The following is an 18,889-nucleotide window of genomic DNA, read 5'->3' as shown; positions in this document are numbered from 1 at the left end:
GGGTTACAAATTACAAATTATCTGGATTACAAACCTCCACTTTTGTCTTGGCTTTACAAATACTCTGAATTACAAATTTCTGGATTACAAATTACAAATTATCTGGATTACAAACCTCCACTTTGGTCGTGGCTTTACAAATTATCTGGATTACAAACCTCCACTTTTGTCTTGGATTTACAAATACTCTGAATTACAAATAACATATACTTATTTTTATGGCCGTAAACATTTATCAACCATTTAATTTCACTTCACTGATTATAACTCTGCTAAATTAGCTGAACTATGAATAATGGTAAATTAGCTGCAAGTATGAATAATGGTTTAAGTATGACTAATGGTTCCTAAATTTTAACTCAGGAATAATTATGTGTAACATGAATCACAGGCCAGAGGTATGAAATGGAGAAAATGATGATTGCTGATATTCTTTTTTGGGCGATGGATACACCACCACCGGCAAATCTTATCTTCATCGTTGGGAGTGTGGATTTCTGTTACATTTTTCAGAAGCTCTGGCAGAGATCGTATAACATTTTCTTGGTCTACCTACACATGAATCACAGGCCAGAGATATGAAATGGAGAAAATGATGATCGCTGATATTCTTTTTTGGGCGATGGATACACCACCACCGGCAAATCTTATCTTCATCATTGGGAGTGTGGATTTCTGTTACATTTTTCAGAAGCTCTGGCAGAGATCGTATAACATTTTCTTGGTCTGCCCGTCTGCGAGACAAATTCGTAAAGGTATGTTAAATTCGGCCAACGATTGTCTGGAAGGGTTGCCTTTTCTCGGGTCGTTACAGGATGAAGATCATCAATCACACTCTCCTAGAGGGAATAGTGTATTTGATCACACTTTCTCTACTGCTTTCCCTGCTGCTTCAATCTCTGTTTACGAAACATAGACTTTCTCTACTGCTTTCCCTGCTTCTTCAACCTCTAATCACGATACAGAGGCTTTTCCTACTCCTTCCCCTGTTTCTTCAACCTCTGTTCACGACAATGAGTCTTTCTCTGCTGCTTTTCCTGCTTCTTCAACCTCTGTTCACGATAGACAAATGGAAGAATCAAATAATGCATCCGTTCTTAAGTACAGTAGGGAAACTATACTGAGTATTAAACCCACCCTCAGTGGTAGATGGGATGGTACATGCGGCCTTCCATTTGATTTAACGGGCAGTGGCCCGGTGTAGACAGAGCCTGGGTTCCATGGCCATTTTATTAGAACAGAGAAGCCTAGGAGCCCTGTATCTTCAGCATCGTCTACAGAAAAGAATAAATCGGCTTCGTTGGAGGAATTCAAAGCATGGTTGAACCGAGTTGTGAATGGCAGCAAACATGCAAAAAATGGATACTCTATTTGGGCCCATTCATACAGACTTCTGGAAAGCAACTGGCATGATTCTGGATGAGAAGTTGTTGGGATTTTCAGATATCAGACAGCTTGTAGAGGAATGCAAGGACATTGTTGTGCTCAAGGAAGTGAAGCGAGGATGCCATCTGGCTTTTGCCGTTAAGCCCAATGAGTAGCAAAACCCCATGTTTGCATCAAAGGGGCAGTATCCAAAGCTGGTTAAAAAAATCAAATCTAAAGAGAAACCCAAAGACAGAAACAGACTCAACACGGAAACCAAAGGTTTCGGCCGAAGAATTCAGGGAATTTATATGTCATAATTCATTTCCTGCAAGAGGGAGAATTATCGCAGGGATTCCTGATGTCAACAAAATAGCAACAAATTCTTTGCCTACCTGTCATCCTTGGACACCGTACGATTAGATGTTAGACGATTACAAAAACTTGAACCGTCGATCAAAACAGTTACAAATTTGTTGGAAATAGTTACATATTACAAATTGGTTACGGAGGCAGACAATTGCAGTCTGGATTTTGTGAAGAATTATGTAGCTAATTTGGCAACAGCCCCTCCCCTGGATCCCTCCAAGCCACTCTGGCAAATTCATTTTCTGCACGTTAAATCGGAGGATGCAGAGTCCAGCACCTTCTGAATCTTGTAATTCCCTATTCAATTCCCAGATCTACGTTGTGAATCCACTCTCCAGTCTAGCGCCTTTTGAATCTTGTAATTCCCTATTCAATTCCCGTATCTGTGTTGTGAATCCACTCTCCAGTCTAGCGCCTTTTGAATCTCGTAATTCCCTATTCAATTCCCGGACCTACGCTGTGAATCCACTCTCCGGTGCCACCACGGCGTCTTGATCCTCTCGACGACTTGATCCCAGGGAACTTTCTTGGTGGTCTCGGAGCAGGGCCAGCGACCAGTCTTTGGCAATGGGGCCTCCCAGGCCGAGCTGAACACGGCGCATTCTACGAAAAAGGACAGGAACCATGGTGCACAACACCATTCTGATGTTCTCAACCTCGTTTAGTAAGTCCTCTGACGCATAAGCCAGCCCACCCCTGCGGTACTAATTCTTCTCCAACGTCGCAGGTTCGAGATGGAGGCGGTCCAAAGGTAATGAGCGAGGAGGCTGTGGAAGAGATTGATGAAGAGTGCGGTGTGCCAATCCCCAATCTAGAGGTAGGGTTTCTCTAGAGGTGTTTTCCAGGCGGGCGTCATGACTTGCAGCACATCGTGCCTTGCTGCGCGGTCAGGGGCATCGTAGTGGGATTCGAAATGGAGACATAGTGCTTCCACTTGAGCCTCCATGCGGATCACGTCATCGAATTGCAGCTGCATCTTGGATATCACTGTAGAAGCTTTTACATGGTTTGTTTGTGTTAGCTATTTTGTTAAAGCTAAATCTCAAGAAACTACCAGCCATTGCTGCCATTACCTAGTGGACCATCGAATTTGTTTTAGGATCACTATTAGCCCTTTCCTCTATAGCAAAAGTTTTCTTAACTGAAACATTCTCAGCTAAAACAATCCTAGATATTACTATATGGGTAAACTGTTTTCTTCTACTTTGCTATGCTATCAAAGCTGTTAGATGCCACATCTTCATCAGCACTAAGTATTTATCAGATCCCCTATTAAAGGAAACTGCAGAAGAAGAGATTCAAGCTACTCCATTGAGTAAAGCATGGTTTTTGAGCCGTCTAACTTAGACTTCATTTTATGATTGTGATATTGTCGGTGGCAACTAGATTAAACTTCCTCATTGGTCATATCAAAGATCTCTTAGGAATATGTTTTATTGCCAAATAGAAGTAGATATTCTATACTTCTAATTAATTAGTCATTCACCAGTGGAGAGAACTCAAGGATGTATCTTCTTACAATCCTTAGTTTTGGTATTGAATTCACTGTTGAAAGGGAATTTTCTAGAGGGCAATCATGATTCCGACTGCAAACTTAGTTACATTGCAAGGACCAAAGGATGACGCATTTATTATTTGTTTGTCTCAACTTGCTTAATTTTGAGAAGCTTGACAACATGTTATAGAAAGCATCAAGAGCATTTGCAGGCCCGCTAAAGTTTTTGTTACCTTGTAACGGACCTTAGTAATTGCATATATGTTAATGCTACATTGAGATATTGGGGCTGGGAAATTCAAGATGGAGCTCACATATCTGGTACATTCTACCCAACGTCCCCTTCCCATAGAATCTAGATCAATCAATATATCAAATGATGATACGTTTTTCCTATAGTGACTGTAAGTGTCTCTTTTCTGTCAATGGATTCTGCAATAAACTGGGACATTGCCTTGAAATATTTGAATGCAGATGCAAAAAATCAGCTTACAATGAACAATGACAGTGGGAGAAACATATCACCAGTGATATTTGATCAAACCAAGAATGAAAATATGGCTGAGTTGTGAGCAGAGGCAGATGTGTGAACAACCAGGGTCCAGTAAGATGAAATTAGTGAAGGTTGAAAAAAAGTGTAATATGCAAAGTTAGAGAGGTAATATCACAAATTTATAATTGTAGACATGGTTGACAGAGCCAAGGGGGTCGTTTTTGCTGGGTGTTTTGGTCACCAAAATGCAACTGTGTAAAAGGAGGACAAATTCACTAGGATTGGATCCATGATTTTGCTAAGAAATTACCAACCAAGTCACAACAAAAGGGACCACATTTTTAGGTAGTAAGGCACCCATGAAATCGTCGTATTGAAGGGCCACGAAATGCCAATGACAGAGGCACGATTTCGCTAGGGAAGCAACAACCAAAACACAGTAAATTTTAGCACGAATTAGCCGTGGAAATTGGTATGATTTCTCTTGGTAAAAGGTTCATCGAATCTACTGTTTGAGGGGCCATTAAATGGCAATCATTTCTGCAATGATTTGTAGAGAAAACTGGAAGAGACACAAGTAAAAACAAATTTCGAAAATAGCCAAGAAAATGGCTAATCTAAGAAGATCATAAATGTGCCAGAAATATGAAATTTTGTTCAAGTCAATTTGGTGTATGGTTTATTTGGGTTTCAAGTATACTAGGTGTATATTGTGCATTGTTGAAGCTCACCGCCAGGGAACCACCCCCACGCAATTCCACTTTTGATTTTTGTCATTCCACTTTTCAGATCCCAGCTAGCACTTGGCAGGTTCATGCTTCTTCGTGAGACCAATATAAATGTATTGTTTCAACGTCGTTGGTGGCAGATTTATGCAACATATTTGATCATTTAAGTTTAACAGATTTTCCTTTTCTTTTCCTACAAAGAATTTGCTCTTTATACGTGCTGGAGTTATTGGGATATTCTTTAGGAACTAGTAGGCATGCAAATTTATATTTTTAAATCTCTAATTCTCATCATCATTTGCAAATTGTTCATTTGCATCTATGCTCAGAGAAGACAACTTAGCTTCAGAACGTTTGTAAAATAGAAAATGAAAATTTTAGCAAATATGGAGGTAATAATAAACGCCCTGTGGTGTCAGAACAATGTTTTCTTGGGTTTCTTTTGAGCAATAGCATTAGAGAGCCGTATATTGGTGAGGTACCTTTAACCCAACGCATCAGTGGCTTCATACAGGTGTGATTGGGGGTGCTCATCTTTGTATGCAAAAGAAAAGAATGTGATTGATACATTTGTGATTATTGCTTTCAACAGAGCTCTCTAGAGTGTTATTGATCCCAGGTCTGGCATTTACAAAATGTGACTCAGCTCTTAAAAATGAGGTAACATTCTTTGCATTTTTAGAGAAGAAAGAAAAATTAAACACTTGTTTCTGCAATTCCAAATTATGGATATGTTGTTTGCACGATATCAAGGGAAATATCTTATTTAGCTGATGTATTCCTTACCTTCCCGTGCTATTTGTAATCGTGTTGTTAATATACTTGATAATTTTCGTATGCACAACACTCGTGTGAAATTTTCTAATAGTGATTTCTGGTCAAGTTTCCCAGCAGATCTATTTGTACCCTGAATTGCAGTCACTATTTTATCATAGAAATTTATACTTGAAAAGTGCTGATCTTACATTCGTAATAAGGCCTCATGCTAATTGGAAATTAGTCTTGAATCCCTACAAATTACACAATTTAATTTATGTCATAATGGAACCATTTTTACACCCAATTTGATGATTTAATGCACTTGTTCGAGATATTCAACTCTGTTTCTTCAGATTGAATGTGGTTGTGGGAAGTCATGAAGTCGTTGTTGATGATGGTCAGTGTAATAATTCTGTTATATTTGGCAACAATGTTGAAGATCCAGTAGCTTCTCTTAATGTACAAGGCTGGAACAACTCTTGGTTTCGTTTTTGGGAGGTATCATCTTTTCTTCTCCCCATAAAGATATAAGCTATGGAAGATGAGTGGATGGATATAATGACTTTGAATGTGTAGTAATCCTCTGGATGGTATTTATTGTGAGAATGTCATGTGCTTGAAAAGGTTTCCAAATCAAAAGACAACACAACTTGGATGTACACATTCTTAAGGAGAAGGCCATAATGAAGGGTTCGTCTTCCTCATTATCTGTACTAAAGATCCTCTGCATACATGCCAATAAAGAATTTGTTGCTATTTTGTTGAACACATATCTAGCCTATCCTTTGGTAGCAATTAGTGTTGGAACTTGGCAGGTTCATGCTTATTCGCGAGACCAATATAAATGTATTGTTTCAACGTTGTTGGTAGCATATTTATGCAACATATTTGATCATTTAAGTTTAACAGATTTGCCTTTTCTTTTCCTACAAATAATTTTCTCTTTATATGTGCTGGAGTTATTGGGATATTCTTTAGGAACAAGCAGGCATGCAAATTTATATTTTTAAATCCCTAATTCTCCTCATCATTTGCAAATTGTTCATCTGCATCTATGCTCAGAGAAGACAACTTAGCTTCAGAACGTTTGTAAGATAGAAAATGCAAATTTTAGCAAATATGGGGGTAACAATAAACGCCTTGTGGTGTCAGAACAATGTTTTCTTGGGTTTCTTTTGAGCAATAGCATTAGAGAGCCGTATATTGGTGAGGGACCTTTAACCCAACACATCAGTGGCTTCATACAGGTGTGATTGGGGGTGCTTATCTTTGTAGGCAGAAGAAAGGAATGTCATTGATACATTTGTGATTACTGCTTTCAACAGAGTTCTCTGGAGTGCTATCGATCCCAGATCTAGCATTTACAAAATGTGACTCAGTGCTTAAAAATGAGGCAACATTCTTTGCATTTTTAGAAAAGAAAGAAAAATTGAACACTTGTTTCTTCAATGGCAGAGTATGGATATGTTGTTTGCATGATATCAAGGGAAATATGTTATTCAGCTGATGTATTCCTTACCTTCCCGTGCTATTTGTAATTGTGTTGTTAAGATACTTAATAGTTTTCTTATGCACAACACTCGTGTGAAATTTGCTAATAGTGATTTCTGGTCAAGTTTCCTAGCAGACCTATTTGTACCCTGAATGGCAGTGACTATTTTATCATAGAAATTTATGCTTGAAAATTGTTGATCTTACATTCATAATAAGGCCTCATGCTAATTGGAAATTAGTCTTGAATCCCTACAAATTACACAATTTAATTTATGTCATAATGGAACCATTTTTACACCCAGTTTGATGATTTAATGCAATTGTTCGAGAGATTCAACTTTGTTTCTTCAGATTGAATGCGGTTGTGGGAAGTCATGAAGTTGTTATCGATGATGGTCAGTGTAATAATTCTGTTGTATTTGGCAACAATGTTGAAGATCTAGTAGTTGCTCTTAATGTACAAGGCTGGAACAACTCTTGATTTTGTTTTTGGGAGGTATCATCTTCTCTTTTCCCCATAAAGATATAAGCTATGGAGGATGAGTGGATGGCTATAATGACTTTGAATGTGTATTCCTATAGATGGTATTTATTGTGAGAATGTCATGCGATTGAAAAGGTTTCCAAGTCAAAAGAGAATGCAGCTTAGACATACACATTCTTAAGGAGAAGGCCATAATGAAGGGTTTGTCTTCCTCATTATCTGTACTAAAGATCCTCTGCATACATGCCAATGAAGAATTTGTTGCTATTTTGTTGAACACATATCTAGCCTGTCCTTTGGTAGTAATTCTGCATGCACCATTGAAAGAAGCTTCTGGATGTAGGGAATTGGTGATGCAACATATATTCATTATGTAAGTAATAAGGAGCAGAACATAGATTTTCCCCAAATAAGTTGAGGAAGATGAAGCCCTAGAAGAAATGCTTATTAAGGCATTCATGGATTGGAGAAGCAGGTCAAAGATGGAAGCTTCTATCTACTTAGGGTGTTTAAACTCCCATGAATGATTTATTGAATTGGGGATGTTGTAACATTTTCTTGGCAAAATAATACAGTTAAAATTTTTGAGCTTTTCCAGAAATCCACCAGCTTTATTGGGTGTTCTTATTCTCATAACAATTGGTATATGGCCCAAAGATTTTTTCATTGTATTCTTTGCATCATAGTCGAGCTGTATTCAAGATATTATAGGGTTGTATTACTCAATGATTATCAATGGCATACCTTAGTGTGAGTACTATGACATGGGAATTATCACCTTTTGCTGCATCTATCACACAATGTTTTTAATTGCATCAACAAAAGTCGTTGAATTGTAGTCATAAGAATGCCAGGGCTCTGTAATGAATGTGAGGCATATATGTTCATAGCAATGAGATGGAATAGTGAATGGATAGGCAAGCAATTTTCTATTTGGACTTCGTTTTATGATTGTGATATTGTCGGTGGCAACTAGATTAAACTTCCTCATTAGTCATATCAAAGATCCCTTAGGAATATGTTTTATTGCCAAATAGAAGTAGATATTCTATACTTCTAATTAATTAGCCATTCACCAGCGGAGAGAACTCAAGCATGTATCTTCTTACAATCCTTAGTTTTGGTGTTGAATTCACTAGTCGAAAGGACATTTTCCAAAGGCTAATCATGATTCTGACTACAAGCTTAGTTACATTGCAAGGTTCAAAGGATGACGAATTTGTTATTTGTTTGTCTCAACTTGATTAATTTTGAGAAGCTTGACAATATGTTATAGAAAGGATCAAGAGCATTTGCAGACCCATGGACCTTAGTAATTGTATATATGTTAATGATGCATTGAGATATTGGGGTTGTGAAATTCAAGCTAGAGCTCACATATATGGTACATTCTACCTAGCTTCCCCTTCCTATAGAATCTAGATCAATCAATATATCAAATGATGATACGCTTTTCTTATAGTGACTGCAAGTGTCTCTTTTCTGTCAATGGATTCTACAATAAACTAAGACATTACCTTGAAATATTTGAATGCAGATGCAATAAATCTGCTTACAATGAACAATGACAGTGGGAGAAACATATCGCGAGTGATATTTGATCAAACCAATAATGAAAATATTGCTAAGTTGTGGGCAGAGGCAGATGTGTGGACAACCAGGGCCCAGTAAGATGAAATTAGTGAAGGTTGAAAAAAATGTAATATGCAATGTCAAAGAGGTAATATCACAAGTTTACAATTGCAGACACAGTTGATAGAGCCAAGAGGTTTGTTTTTGCTGGGTGTTTTGGTGACCAAAATGCAGTATAAAAAGAGGATGAATTCACTAGGATTAGATCCATGATTTTGCTGAGAATTTACCAACCAAGTCGCGAAAAAAGGGAGCACATTTTTAGTTGGCAAGGCAATCATCAAATCACTATATTGAAGGGCCACGAAATGTCGTTGACAGAGGCACAATTTCGATGGGGAAGCAGCAACCAAAACACAATAAATTTTAGAACAAATTAGCCTTGGAAATTAGTATGATTTCTCTTCGTAAAAAGTTCATCGAATCTACTGTTTGAGGGGCCATTAAATGGTAGTGGTTTGTGCAATGGTTTGCAGAGAAAACTGGAAGAGACAAGTAAAAACTAAGTTCGAAAATAGCCAAGAAAATGGCTAACCTAAGAGGATCATAAATGTGCCAGAAATATGAAATTTTGTTCAAGTCAATTTGGCGTATGGTTTATTTGGGTTTTAATTCAAGTAGGTGCATATTTGAATTAGTGAAGCTCACCACTAGGGAACCACCCCCATGCAATTCCACTTTTGGTTTTTGTCATTCCACTTTTCAAATCTCAGCAGCAGACTGAGAGTGCCAACAAGAAAATATCCATGTGTTGAAAAAACCAAGCATGTCACCAAGAATCAAACACAAGTGTGTGCCAAGAAAGAGTAAGTGCGCCCAGGAAGAGAACTTATGAATATCACATGCACAATGCATCCAATGAAGAGATGAACACATTTCCATATATATGTTTTAAAAAATATGTTAGTGTTGGAACTTGGCAGGTTCATGCTTCTTCGTGAGACTAATGTAAATGTATTGTTTCAACGTTGTTGGTGGCAGATTTATGCAACATATTTAATCATTTAAGTTTAACAGATTTTCCTTTTCTTTTCCTAGAAAGAATTTGCTCTTTATATGTGCTAGAGTTATTGGGATATTCTTTAGGAACTAGCAGGCATGCAAATTTATATTTTTAAATCCCTAATTCTCCTCATCATTTGCAAATTGTTCGTCTGCGTCTATGCAAGAAGACAAATTAGCTTTAGAATGTTTGTAAGACAGAAAATGCAAATTTTAGCAAATATTGAGCTAATAATAAACGCCCTATGGTGTCAAAACATTGTTTTCTTGGTTTCCTTTGAGAAATATCATTAGAGAGCCGTATATTCTTCAAATTGGTGAGGGACCTTCAGCCCAACGCATCAGTGGCTTCATGGGATTAAATGTTCCTCTTCCAATGGTGGCAGATTTATTCAACATATTTGATTATTAAAGTTTAATAGATTTTCCTTGCCATCACATTCATCTCCTCCAAATTCAACTGAATTTCTTAATGTTGTCTCATTTTCTTCCTGTAATCCTTCGGGAAAGCTTCCTATTTCCACCACAATCTAAGTGAAGATGGAACGGTAGCATTAAGAATTTCTGAAATGAGTTTGCCCTTATTTTCTTATCGCTTTGGAGAATAATTGGGGTTTATTAACATATTCCTAATTATTCACTGCATATGTCTGTACATAAAGCAAGTTCGTTTGGAAGGGCATCCGTCTGAATACAATGAGAAGTTTTCCCTTATTTATTAACTGTTCAGTTAGGTTGGATAAAGAACCATCTAGAAGATGGAAGTAGAATATTGAAGAAACTAGTTCTATTTGTAGATTTTGAGAAATCCTCTAAAGACCCAAGATTCGGCATTGACTAGAGAGACAATTTATTTGATATGGTTTATAAACAAATATATGCTTCTTCTAGCATGGCAAGAGAAAGTGGAGGAGCCATGTTTTGGCAGCTGATGGCAGAAGGAATGTATAGAGATGGTATGATATTGTCTTGTCTCAGAGTCCTTCCACAACATCTAACACCAATATGATGCATGTTCACTCAGGAGGATGCACAAAGACTTTATTTGTACAAATTAGTCCCCATGAAAATGACATGGGAGAAACTCTGTGCTCACTGAAATTTTCCAATAGAGTTCAAGGATTAGAGCTTGGTCCTACTCGGAGGTAGCAAGATGTAAGTTTTCACTGTATATATTCTTCTGCTAGCATGGGAAGAGTAGGTGGAGGAGCCATGTTTTGGCAGCTGATGGTAGAAGGAATGAGCTCATATAGAGATGGTATGATATTGTCTTGTCTCAGAGTCTTTGCACAACATCTAACACCAATATGATGCATGTTCACTCAGGAGGATGCACAAAGACTTTATTTGTACAAATTAGTCCCCATGAAAATGACATGGGAGAAACTTTGTGTTCACTGAAATTTTCCAATAGAGTTCAAGGATTAGAGCTTGGTCCTACTCTAAGGTAGCAAGATGTAAGTTTTCACTGTAGCATGGTCCTTGCCTTTTCTTGATATTTTTTTTCCTTTCAAAAAATTGTCAGAGAAACATTAATTAATGTTATATGCTATTGCCTTACGGCGTTTCCATTGCAACATTTGGTGCAATTGCTAGTAATAATCTTGTGATCGTCATTAGAGGAGCATGCTAGATCTTGAAAGTAGAGATCCTCTAACCAATTTTCATCCTCTGGTATGTCCTTTTCACTTTTGATTCTTTTCTCATGTGCCCAAGTCGTAACTACATTCTTTACCATCTTAAGATTTGCAACCAACAAATTGAATAGCTACAAATTCTTTACTATCCCCAGCAAATGGAATGCATTGATCGTTCACCAGCGTTACAAAGTCAAAGTCTTCATCTTTAAGTCATTTTTCATTGAACTATAGTTTTTCACTTCTAACGATTATGTTTTATTCATCTTTAAGTCATTTTGCATTGAACTATAGTTTTTCACTTCTAACAATTATTTCTTAAAAGATAGAAAAGTGATGAGTCACAAAGTTTCACTGGGAGCAATATTATACCACGTGGTTTTATATTGGAGATATATATTGAAGAAAAAATGACATAACATATTAACATATAATAAGAGATAAAGAGTTTTTATATTGGTCGGTATAAAAATGAAACTTAAAATTAATGAAAAAATATAAAGGGGTATAAAAAAATGTTAATGAAAAAATGGATACCTATAATATCTAGTGAAAATTAGAGTTTTTTAAATTAAGAAGGTGTATTGGGTTCATATTGGTACGGGGTTAAACAATGTGATTTTTAGAGATATTTTCCAATATATGATTAAATTAGAGATATTGTTTAATATACCATGATAAGCCATCCATTATTTCAACCCATTGCTTCATTCTCATATAATTAGTTAAAAACCTTTCCTTCATTAAAAACATGTCTTATCTTTTTAAATCCTTCCAACCCTTAATTCTTTTGTTCCTCCTAATAGGTTTAATTTAATTAGCATTACTTCAATTAAACTCTTCTCTTCCATCCTTATAAACTTAAGTTTGATAAAAGGTCCACATGAGCCATCTCACCCCCTATCTGAGCATTTGTATGGAGAAATTCATGTTGTCATCTACAATATTATGGGCATCGTTTAAGATGAGATATCTTAGCATATGTATAAAGAAATTATTCATTTTGTTACTTACAATATTATGGGCATAGTCGAGTAACATAGAGTTGAATTGTTTACCCATAAATGGACTCTCTTTGCATTAGGAATATAAATGTTCATGATTGAATTTTTTACATCAAAATCTTGAGATCTCAAAATCATGTCTAAATTTAGTGAAAAGCACAAGGATAGTTCATAAAAGAGACTTGGTTTTACATCTAGAAATCAAATCACTAGATCTCCCCTTTAGTGAGAGGAAATGAAATCCTACTCACAAAAGATATTTTCTAAGTCAGTATTAATTCTATCACACTCCATCATTAGTTCCTACAATAATAAGATGTTAGGTATTTCACCCTCTATAAGCCTTTTAAGGATTTGTTGTTTTAGGGGTCCTATAGCCCCCTATAATTTAGTAATAAATTGATCATTGACTAATCCCTCCCTCAGAGATAGCTTGCTCTAAAAAAACCCTTGTAATATATAATTTTTTACTAGCTTGAAACTTTGAGTTTGTTTCTCGTGTGAATGAGAAGATATATTTCCTTGCTTTAGACATGGCCAAACCACAAGCTACACCCCACTCATAATTAGGTACCTATCTTGTTCTAGATCTAAAGGAATATCTAGACACACATTCATTTCCATGCTCCTCCTTACACATGGAATCAATAGGCTTTCGTTCAAATATTGTGATTGATTTGTATAAATGGTCCTAAAAATGGCCACATCCTAATTCAAATTCTAGTATCTTAAAACTAAATGAGAACTTGTCCATTCTTAAATCTAATGCCCTCAGGGTTAACAACAAAATTAAGAAGTCCTTCAAAGTTCAAAAAATTAATTTAATACAAATTTTTCCTCGAATAAGATTACATAAAAGAATGAGGTCATAAATACACAAAGCTTCAAGTATTATGCCAAAGCCTAAAGCCATCTTTATAATCTCTTCTAATTCTAGTTACTTTGTAAGAGCTTCATTGTTTCTCAAAAGTGCGTCCTTCATTTTCTCAACCTCATAAATGATTTCATCTTTGTTTTGGAAGTGATTTCATAGTCTTTTGATATATTGTGAAATAAACTAGATACCAAATATTGAGCTTATATATTTATCATTTTATTAATCTTTATTACTTTAGTATTGACCAATGCAATTTCTAATATTTAACTTTAACAAATATGTATTTTTCAATATTATTAAAAAACATATTTTAAAACATTTGATTGGATCATAACTTGAAAGTCTTATTTCAACTTTGTATTGATCTATGCAACTTATGATATTTAACTTTGAAAAAAATATTTATTTTTCAATATTATTAAAAAAACTATTTTTCAAACATTTGATTGGACCATAACTTGGAAGTCTTATTGCAACCTTTGCACAATATAATGTCATGTGATAGTTGACCTCACATATTTTATGCCATAATTTATGGTTATGGTTATATGGTTGCAATATTCATGCATGATTTTTAGATATTTGTGTAGTGATTTTTTGTCCTTTAACTTTGCAAGAAAATCATCCTAAAACAAAGTACTCTTAAAATAGTTCATGCTCAGGTAAATAGCATATTTACCATTAGTTACTTCCCAACATAATTTAAGTAAGCCTTTACATAAAAATGTATATGACTAAGATGTACATAAATATAATTACCAATAGTTACTTCCCCGTATTATTTATGTTTTCCTCAATAGTTATTTTGGAGTAAAAATGTAAATGTGTAAACTTATTAATAGTTACCACCCACCAAAATCTATGCAAGTCCTTTGTGAAAGTGAAAACAATTAATTAAACCACTTCACATCTACTATAGGATTAGATTTGCATATTGACCACTATTAATTCAACATTGACTAATTTTTTTTTATTGGCTTGACCCATGAAGAATTTAAACCTTGATTTTCATAGTTTACATAATACTTCATAACATAACACTCGATTGAGTTGTATCCTATGTAACCAACATTTCCCCATACATAATATAATCTTTTATAATTTTTTTTTATATTATTATTTCTAACTTAAATGATAAACACTAAACTACAACACAACACTTATTTTCCAGGGTATTTTCTTTCTATTGCAATTTACTCATAAACAAAAGACAATGAAATGTTTTACCACATGCATATAGATATGGCTTTGGGCACACTTTGAAAGAAATCCATGGTAATGTGTACCCAATGTGTACCCAAGTGAAAGATGTAGTTGCCCCTTTGGATGTCCAAGATTAGTGCATTACATATCTAGTAAGAGATTAAAAAATAAATTAAAAAAATTACATGTTAAATTAAATTAAATTAAAACCCTATTTAAGCCAAATTCACAAACGATGCGTGTGTTGACCGTAATACTTTCAGGCAAATGCCGTATATAATCTACTCTCCCTAAGGGTGCAATGTATCTTCGAGGAATGAGATTCCAGCTTCATAATACAAAGAACTGTAACGTTAACGTTTCAAACTCAAGGAATGAGATTTCAGCTTCAGAATACAAAGAAAATACAAACTGGTAATGATTGTAATGATTGTAACGTTGACGTTTCACTTTCGAATGATTCATCTCAAGAAGACGCAGTCAACTCGGTGGAAGGTATCGCTTCATGGATAAAACAGCCGTTGTAAGCTTCCTGAGTCCCACCGTCCGCGGCATCGACGGAGAGAACAATAATTGGAAAATCGCAGGGTCAATCCAGGCCAAACTAATATTTATTTTAGTATTATAAATAGTTATCTTCTTTCCTAAAGTCTAATTACCTTTCAATAATATAAGGAGACAGGGTCAACTCAGTGGTAGTTGTTGCTCCGGGGCCAAGAAAATCAAAAGTGAATGGGGCGGTGTGTAGGAGCGAGAATAATTCCTCAACAACTTCGCGCCTGCATTTAGGTGGCAACCTTGACTTTCCAATGTAAGGCGAGTTGACAAGTTGGCTGCACAGAGCTTAATCCTTTTCGATATTTTCTCAGTATCTTCCCACCCCTGCTTAATGTTCTTTAAAAGGGTGAGATCTCCGCTTCATTTCCCACACCTCCGGCGACTCCTCATCTGTCATATTTCAACTGATAGCTTCGAACGAGAAGCCCAACTCAGGCATTTATAGTTCACTGCTTACTCCAAATTGCAGCCGGAAATAAACCATGAGATCAGATCAAACTGTCTGTGTGACAGGAGGAGGGGGATTCATTGCCTCATGGCTGGTCAAGAAACTCCTCAGCAAAGGCTATACTGTCAGAGGAGCAGTTCGTGGCAATCCCGGTAGGTTATACTTACTACTTTTATCATCATAATCTTGATTGGGTTCACCCATAACTAGGTTCACTGCGAATTGATCCCAGGACCTCCTGGTAATAGCCACCTGTCTTTTTTTTTTCAATGACATAATTGTGTGTTAAGTCTCTGTTTTGTTTGGATGGAAAGGATTTTAACAATTTCATGATTGAAATATAGAGGATGGCAAGTATGAGCATCTGAGAGAGCTGGAAGGGGCGAAAGAGAGGCTGCAGCTTATGAAAGCTGATATTCTTGATTATCAGAGCTTAGTCACAGTTATCCGAGGATGCAATGGTGTCTTTCACATGGCTTGCCTTCTCAACGATGACCCTGTAATTATTATTTCTCCTCTTATATATACATATCATATCATCTCATATATTCATATTACTTTCTTGGGTTTTCAGATTTATGAATGGGCAGATTGAATATTTGTGTTGTCAATTTGTTTTTTCATTTAGAAAAAATATTTATCTTGATTGAAATGAAAGAGGTTTAGGGTGGAAGTGATACCCATTATGAAAAATATGTAAGTTATTTGACCGATAACTTCGGGCATTTTGATCTAGATAGACAGTTTCTCAACCAAAAAAAAAAAGAATATTAATGCTCCACCCTACACATGAGCATGACTTATTACTATGAAAATCTGCACACTCAGATTAAATGTTTTCTATAATGATGCAGAATCAGGTGATAGAGCCAGCGGTGGAAGGAACGAGGAATGTTATGGAGGCGTGTGCAGAAATGGGGGTGAAGCGCGTAGTATTTACATCTTCTATCGGTGCGGTTTACATGAACCCTCACAGAGACCCTCGCGCCATTGTCGACGATGATTGCTGGAGCGATCTGGACTACTGCATGCACACAAATGTATTTATTACTTTGGCTTTAACAAAAAACTAGAAATATAAATTCTATGTAGATACTGGTGGAATCCCATGGGCTAATTTTGTTTCCTGGTCTGGTTCATTGCAGAACTGGTACTGTTATGCAAAGACGTTGGCAGAGAAATCTGCATGGGAGATTGCTGAGACAAGGAATTTGGATATGGTAGTCATCAATCCATGTCTGGTTATGGGCCCATTGTTGCAATCCACCATGAACGCCAGCACTGCTCATATTATGAAATATTTGACAGGTGGGTAATGTTAGAGTTGGTTCGTTAGCTACATATTCATATTTAATGGAATACCAGGGATGTAATGGGAGTTGAATGGATGATATTCAGGCTCAGCGAAAACATATGCGAACTTAACTCAAGCATATGTGGACGTGAGGGACGTGGCAGATGCTCATATTTTAGTGTATGAGGCACGTTCAGCCGGTGGCCAAAGATATCTGTGCGGTGATTGTAGCCTCCACCGAGGAGAACTCGTCGACATGCTCGCAAAACTTTGCCCGCGCTGTCCAGTGGCTACCAAGTACGTGATTTTAAAGAAAATTTTGTGGTGTTTTCTCACAATTTTTTGTGGAATATGTGGATAAAATTTGATGATCAAGAGAGCATCGACCATATCTGCAATCAACTTAAAAATACCTTTCAGCGACCAGATAGTTTAACCGTCCATCGCTTACAATTTTTTAAAGAAATCCCTCAATGTTTGTTGTTTAATATATATATGTTCGTTCATGAATGCAGATGTTCAGACGAGATAAATCCAAGGAAACAGCCCTACAAGTTCTCAAATCGGAAAATTAGAGATTTGGGCCTCTCGTTCACGCCAATAGACAAGTCTTTGGCCGATACGGTGACCAGTTTACAGGAGAGGGGCTTTCTTCACTATCTGTGACGACCTCACAATGCTGAGGAGAATAAATTTATCTATTATGGAAATGGGAATGCAGTTGTGGACTGACATGCGTATGCCATTAACTTATCAAATATATTCAAAATGTTCTGGTCGATCAAATCAAATATATCGATTTATGAACTTTTTGTTTGCAACTATATTGTAGATCAGACAATTTTTTATTACTAGGCTAACTCTAGGTTAAAGGAGTCTGTTTATTTGACAGCAGAACAATCAACCCACGTGGATCAGATATATTTAATATTAAAGATTTTATAAACTTACATCCATTCTAGTTCTCTTACTGTTTATTTGTAAAATGTATGGTACTATTCTTATACCTACATCAAACTATTCATCTAATAAATCACTGTGTTTTATTTTATTTTGATTTTTTTTATAAAATTTAATAAATTAATATTCCTTTGTGTTTTATAATAATAATAATAATTATTTAATTTTAAAATCATATCAAATTGGTAATGTGATTTCTCATTCAAACCTTAAAAAACCTCTTATTTAAACCTCTTTGAATTTGAATCCATAATTATAACATTTTATATATATAAAAGATAAATTTATACATTTTAACAGTATTTTTTATGTTATACCTAATAATTTGATCGATCTTATAAAAATTCTCAACCTATCATGAGAATGGAAATTATGTGATGCAAAAAGTATGAAACTATAATCCATAAATGTGTTAAATCTTAAGGATAACATTTAGATGTTAGCTATATAATTTCTCAATTATATATAGATTTAATATTCACAAGTTTTTTATTTTCTTTTATTATAAAATATATATTAATATTAATAATTATATAAATATAAAGGGTTTCTAAATATTAAATATTAAGAGTTGGAAATGTTATTACAATTTTGACTTATTAAATCAAGGTGTTTTCTATTTAACTCAAACTCATGAGTGGTCCCTTGAAGAGGTACAACCCCCTCTTACCAAAATATGGTTAATGGATGAACAAAGATGATAGATGGTGGTGCAAGTTTAATTTGACATAATAATAGAAAAGGGGAAAACTCAGTATTAAGAGCTTAATGGCAAGCCTGCTTGAAAGATAAATGCCTCCCAAAAATGTCAATGAACCTAGAATTTGTCATTCCAAATAAGAGGCTAGAACAGGTGAGGTAGTTCATGAGAGATCATGCTTTGATTTGCAAGTTCATGGGCCTTTGACCAAGGGACAAGATATTTTGAAGCGGGTCTAGCTAAAATGGAAGTCGAAGGGATTAGTAGAGTTGTGGTTGAGGGCTAAAGGTTTTTTTACTATTAATTTTACCAATCTGGAAGACAGAAAGAGGGTCTTTGAAAATGGCCCCTATTTTATGAACGATGTGGCCATGTTCATGAGATTCT

At 35.7% G+C, this 18,889-nt stretch overlaps 1 protein-coding gene across 1 annotated transcript; it reads left to right on the top strand.

The window, feature by feature from the left end:
* Window positions 1–15,484: 15,484 nt before the first annotated feature.
* On the top strand, window positions 15,485–17,751 carry LOC149161913 (cinnamoyl-CoA reductase 1-like). Its single transcript, XM_089435588.1, has 6 exons — window positions 15,485–15,700; window positions 15,893–16,047; window positions 16,403–16,588; window positions 16,694–16,856; window positions 16,947–17,139; window positions 17,358–17,751. The coding sequence occupies exons 1-6, from the start codon at window positions 15,583–15,585 to the stop codon at window positions 17,506–17,508; spliced, it is 966 nt and encodes a 321-aa protein (XP_089291714.1). The 5' UTR covers window positions 15,485–15,582; the 3' UTR covers window positions 17,509–17,751.
* Window positions 17,752–18,889: the final 1,138 nt, after the last annotated feature.

Source organism: Pinus tabuliformis, chromosome 5_2, assembly GCF_031772625.1.
Source record: "Pinus tabuliformis cultivar Carrire ecotype Pingquan chromosome 5_2, CPIR1, whole genome shotgun sequence".
Classification (NCBI taxonomy): Eukaryota; Viridiplantae; Streptophyta; class Pinopsida; order Pinales; family Pinaceae; genus Pinus; species Pinus tabuliformis.
This window is presented reverse-complemented; position numbering and strand designations above follow the sequence as displayed.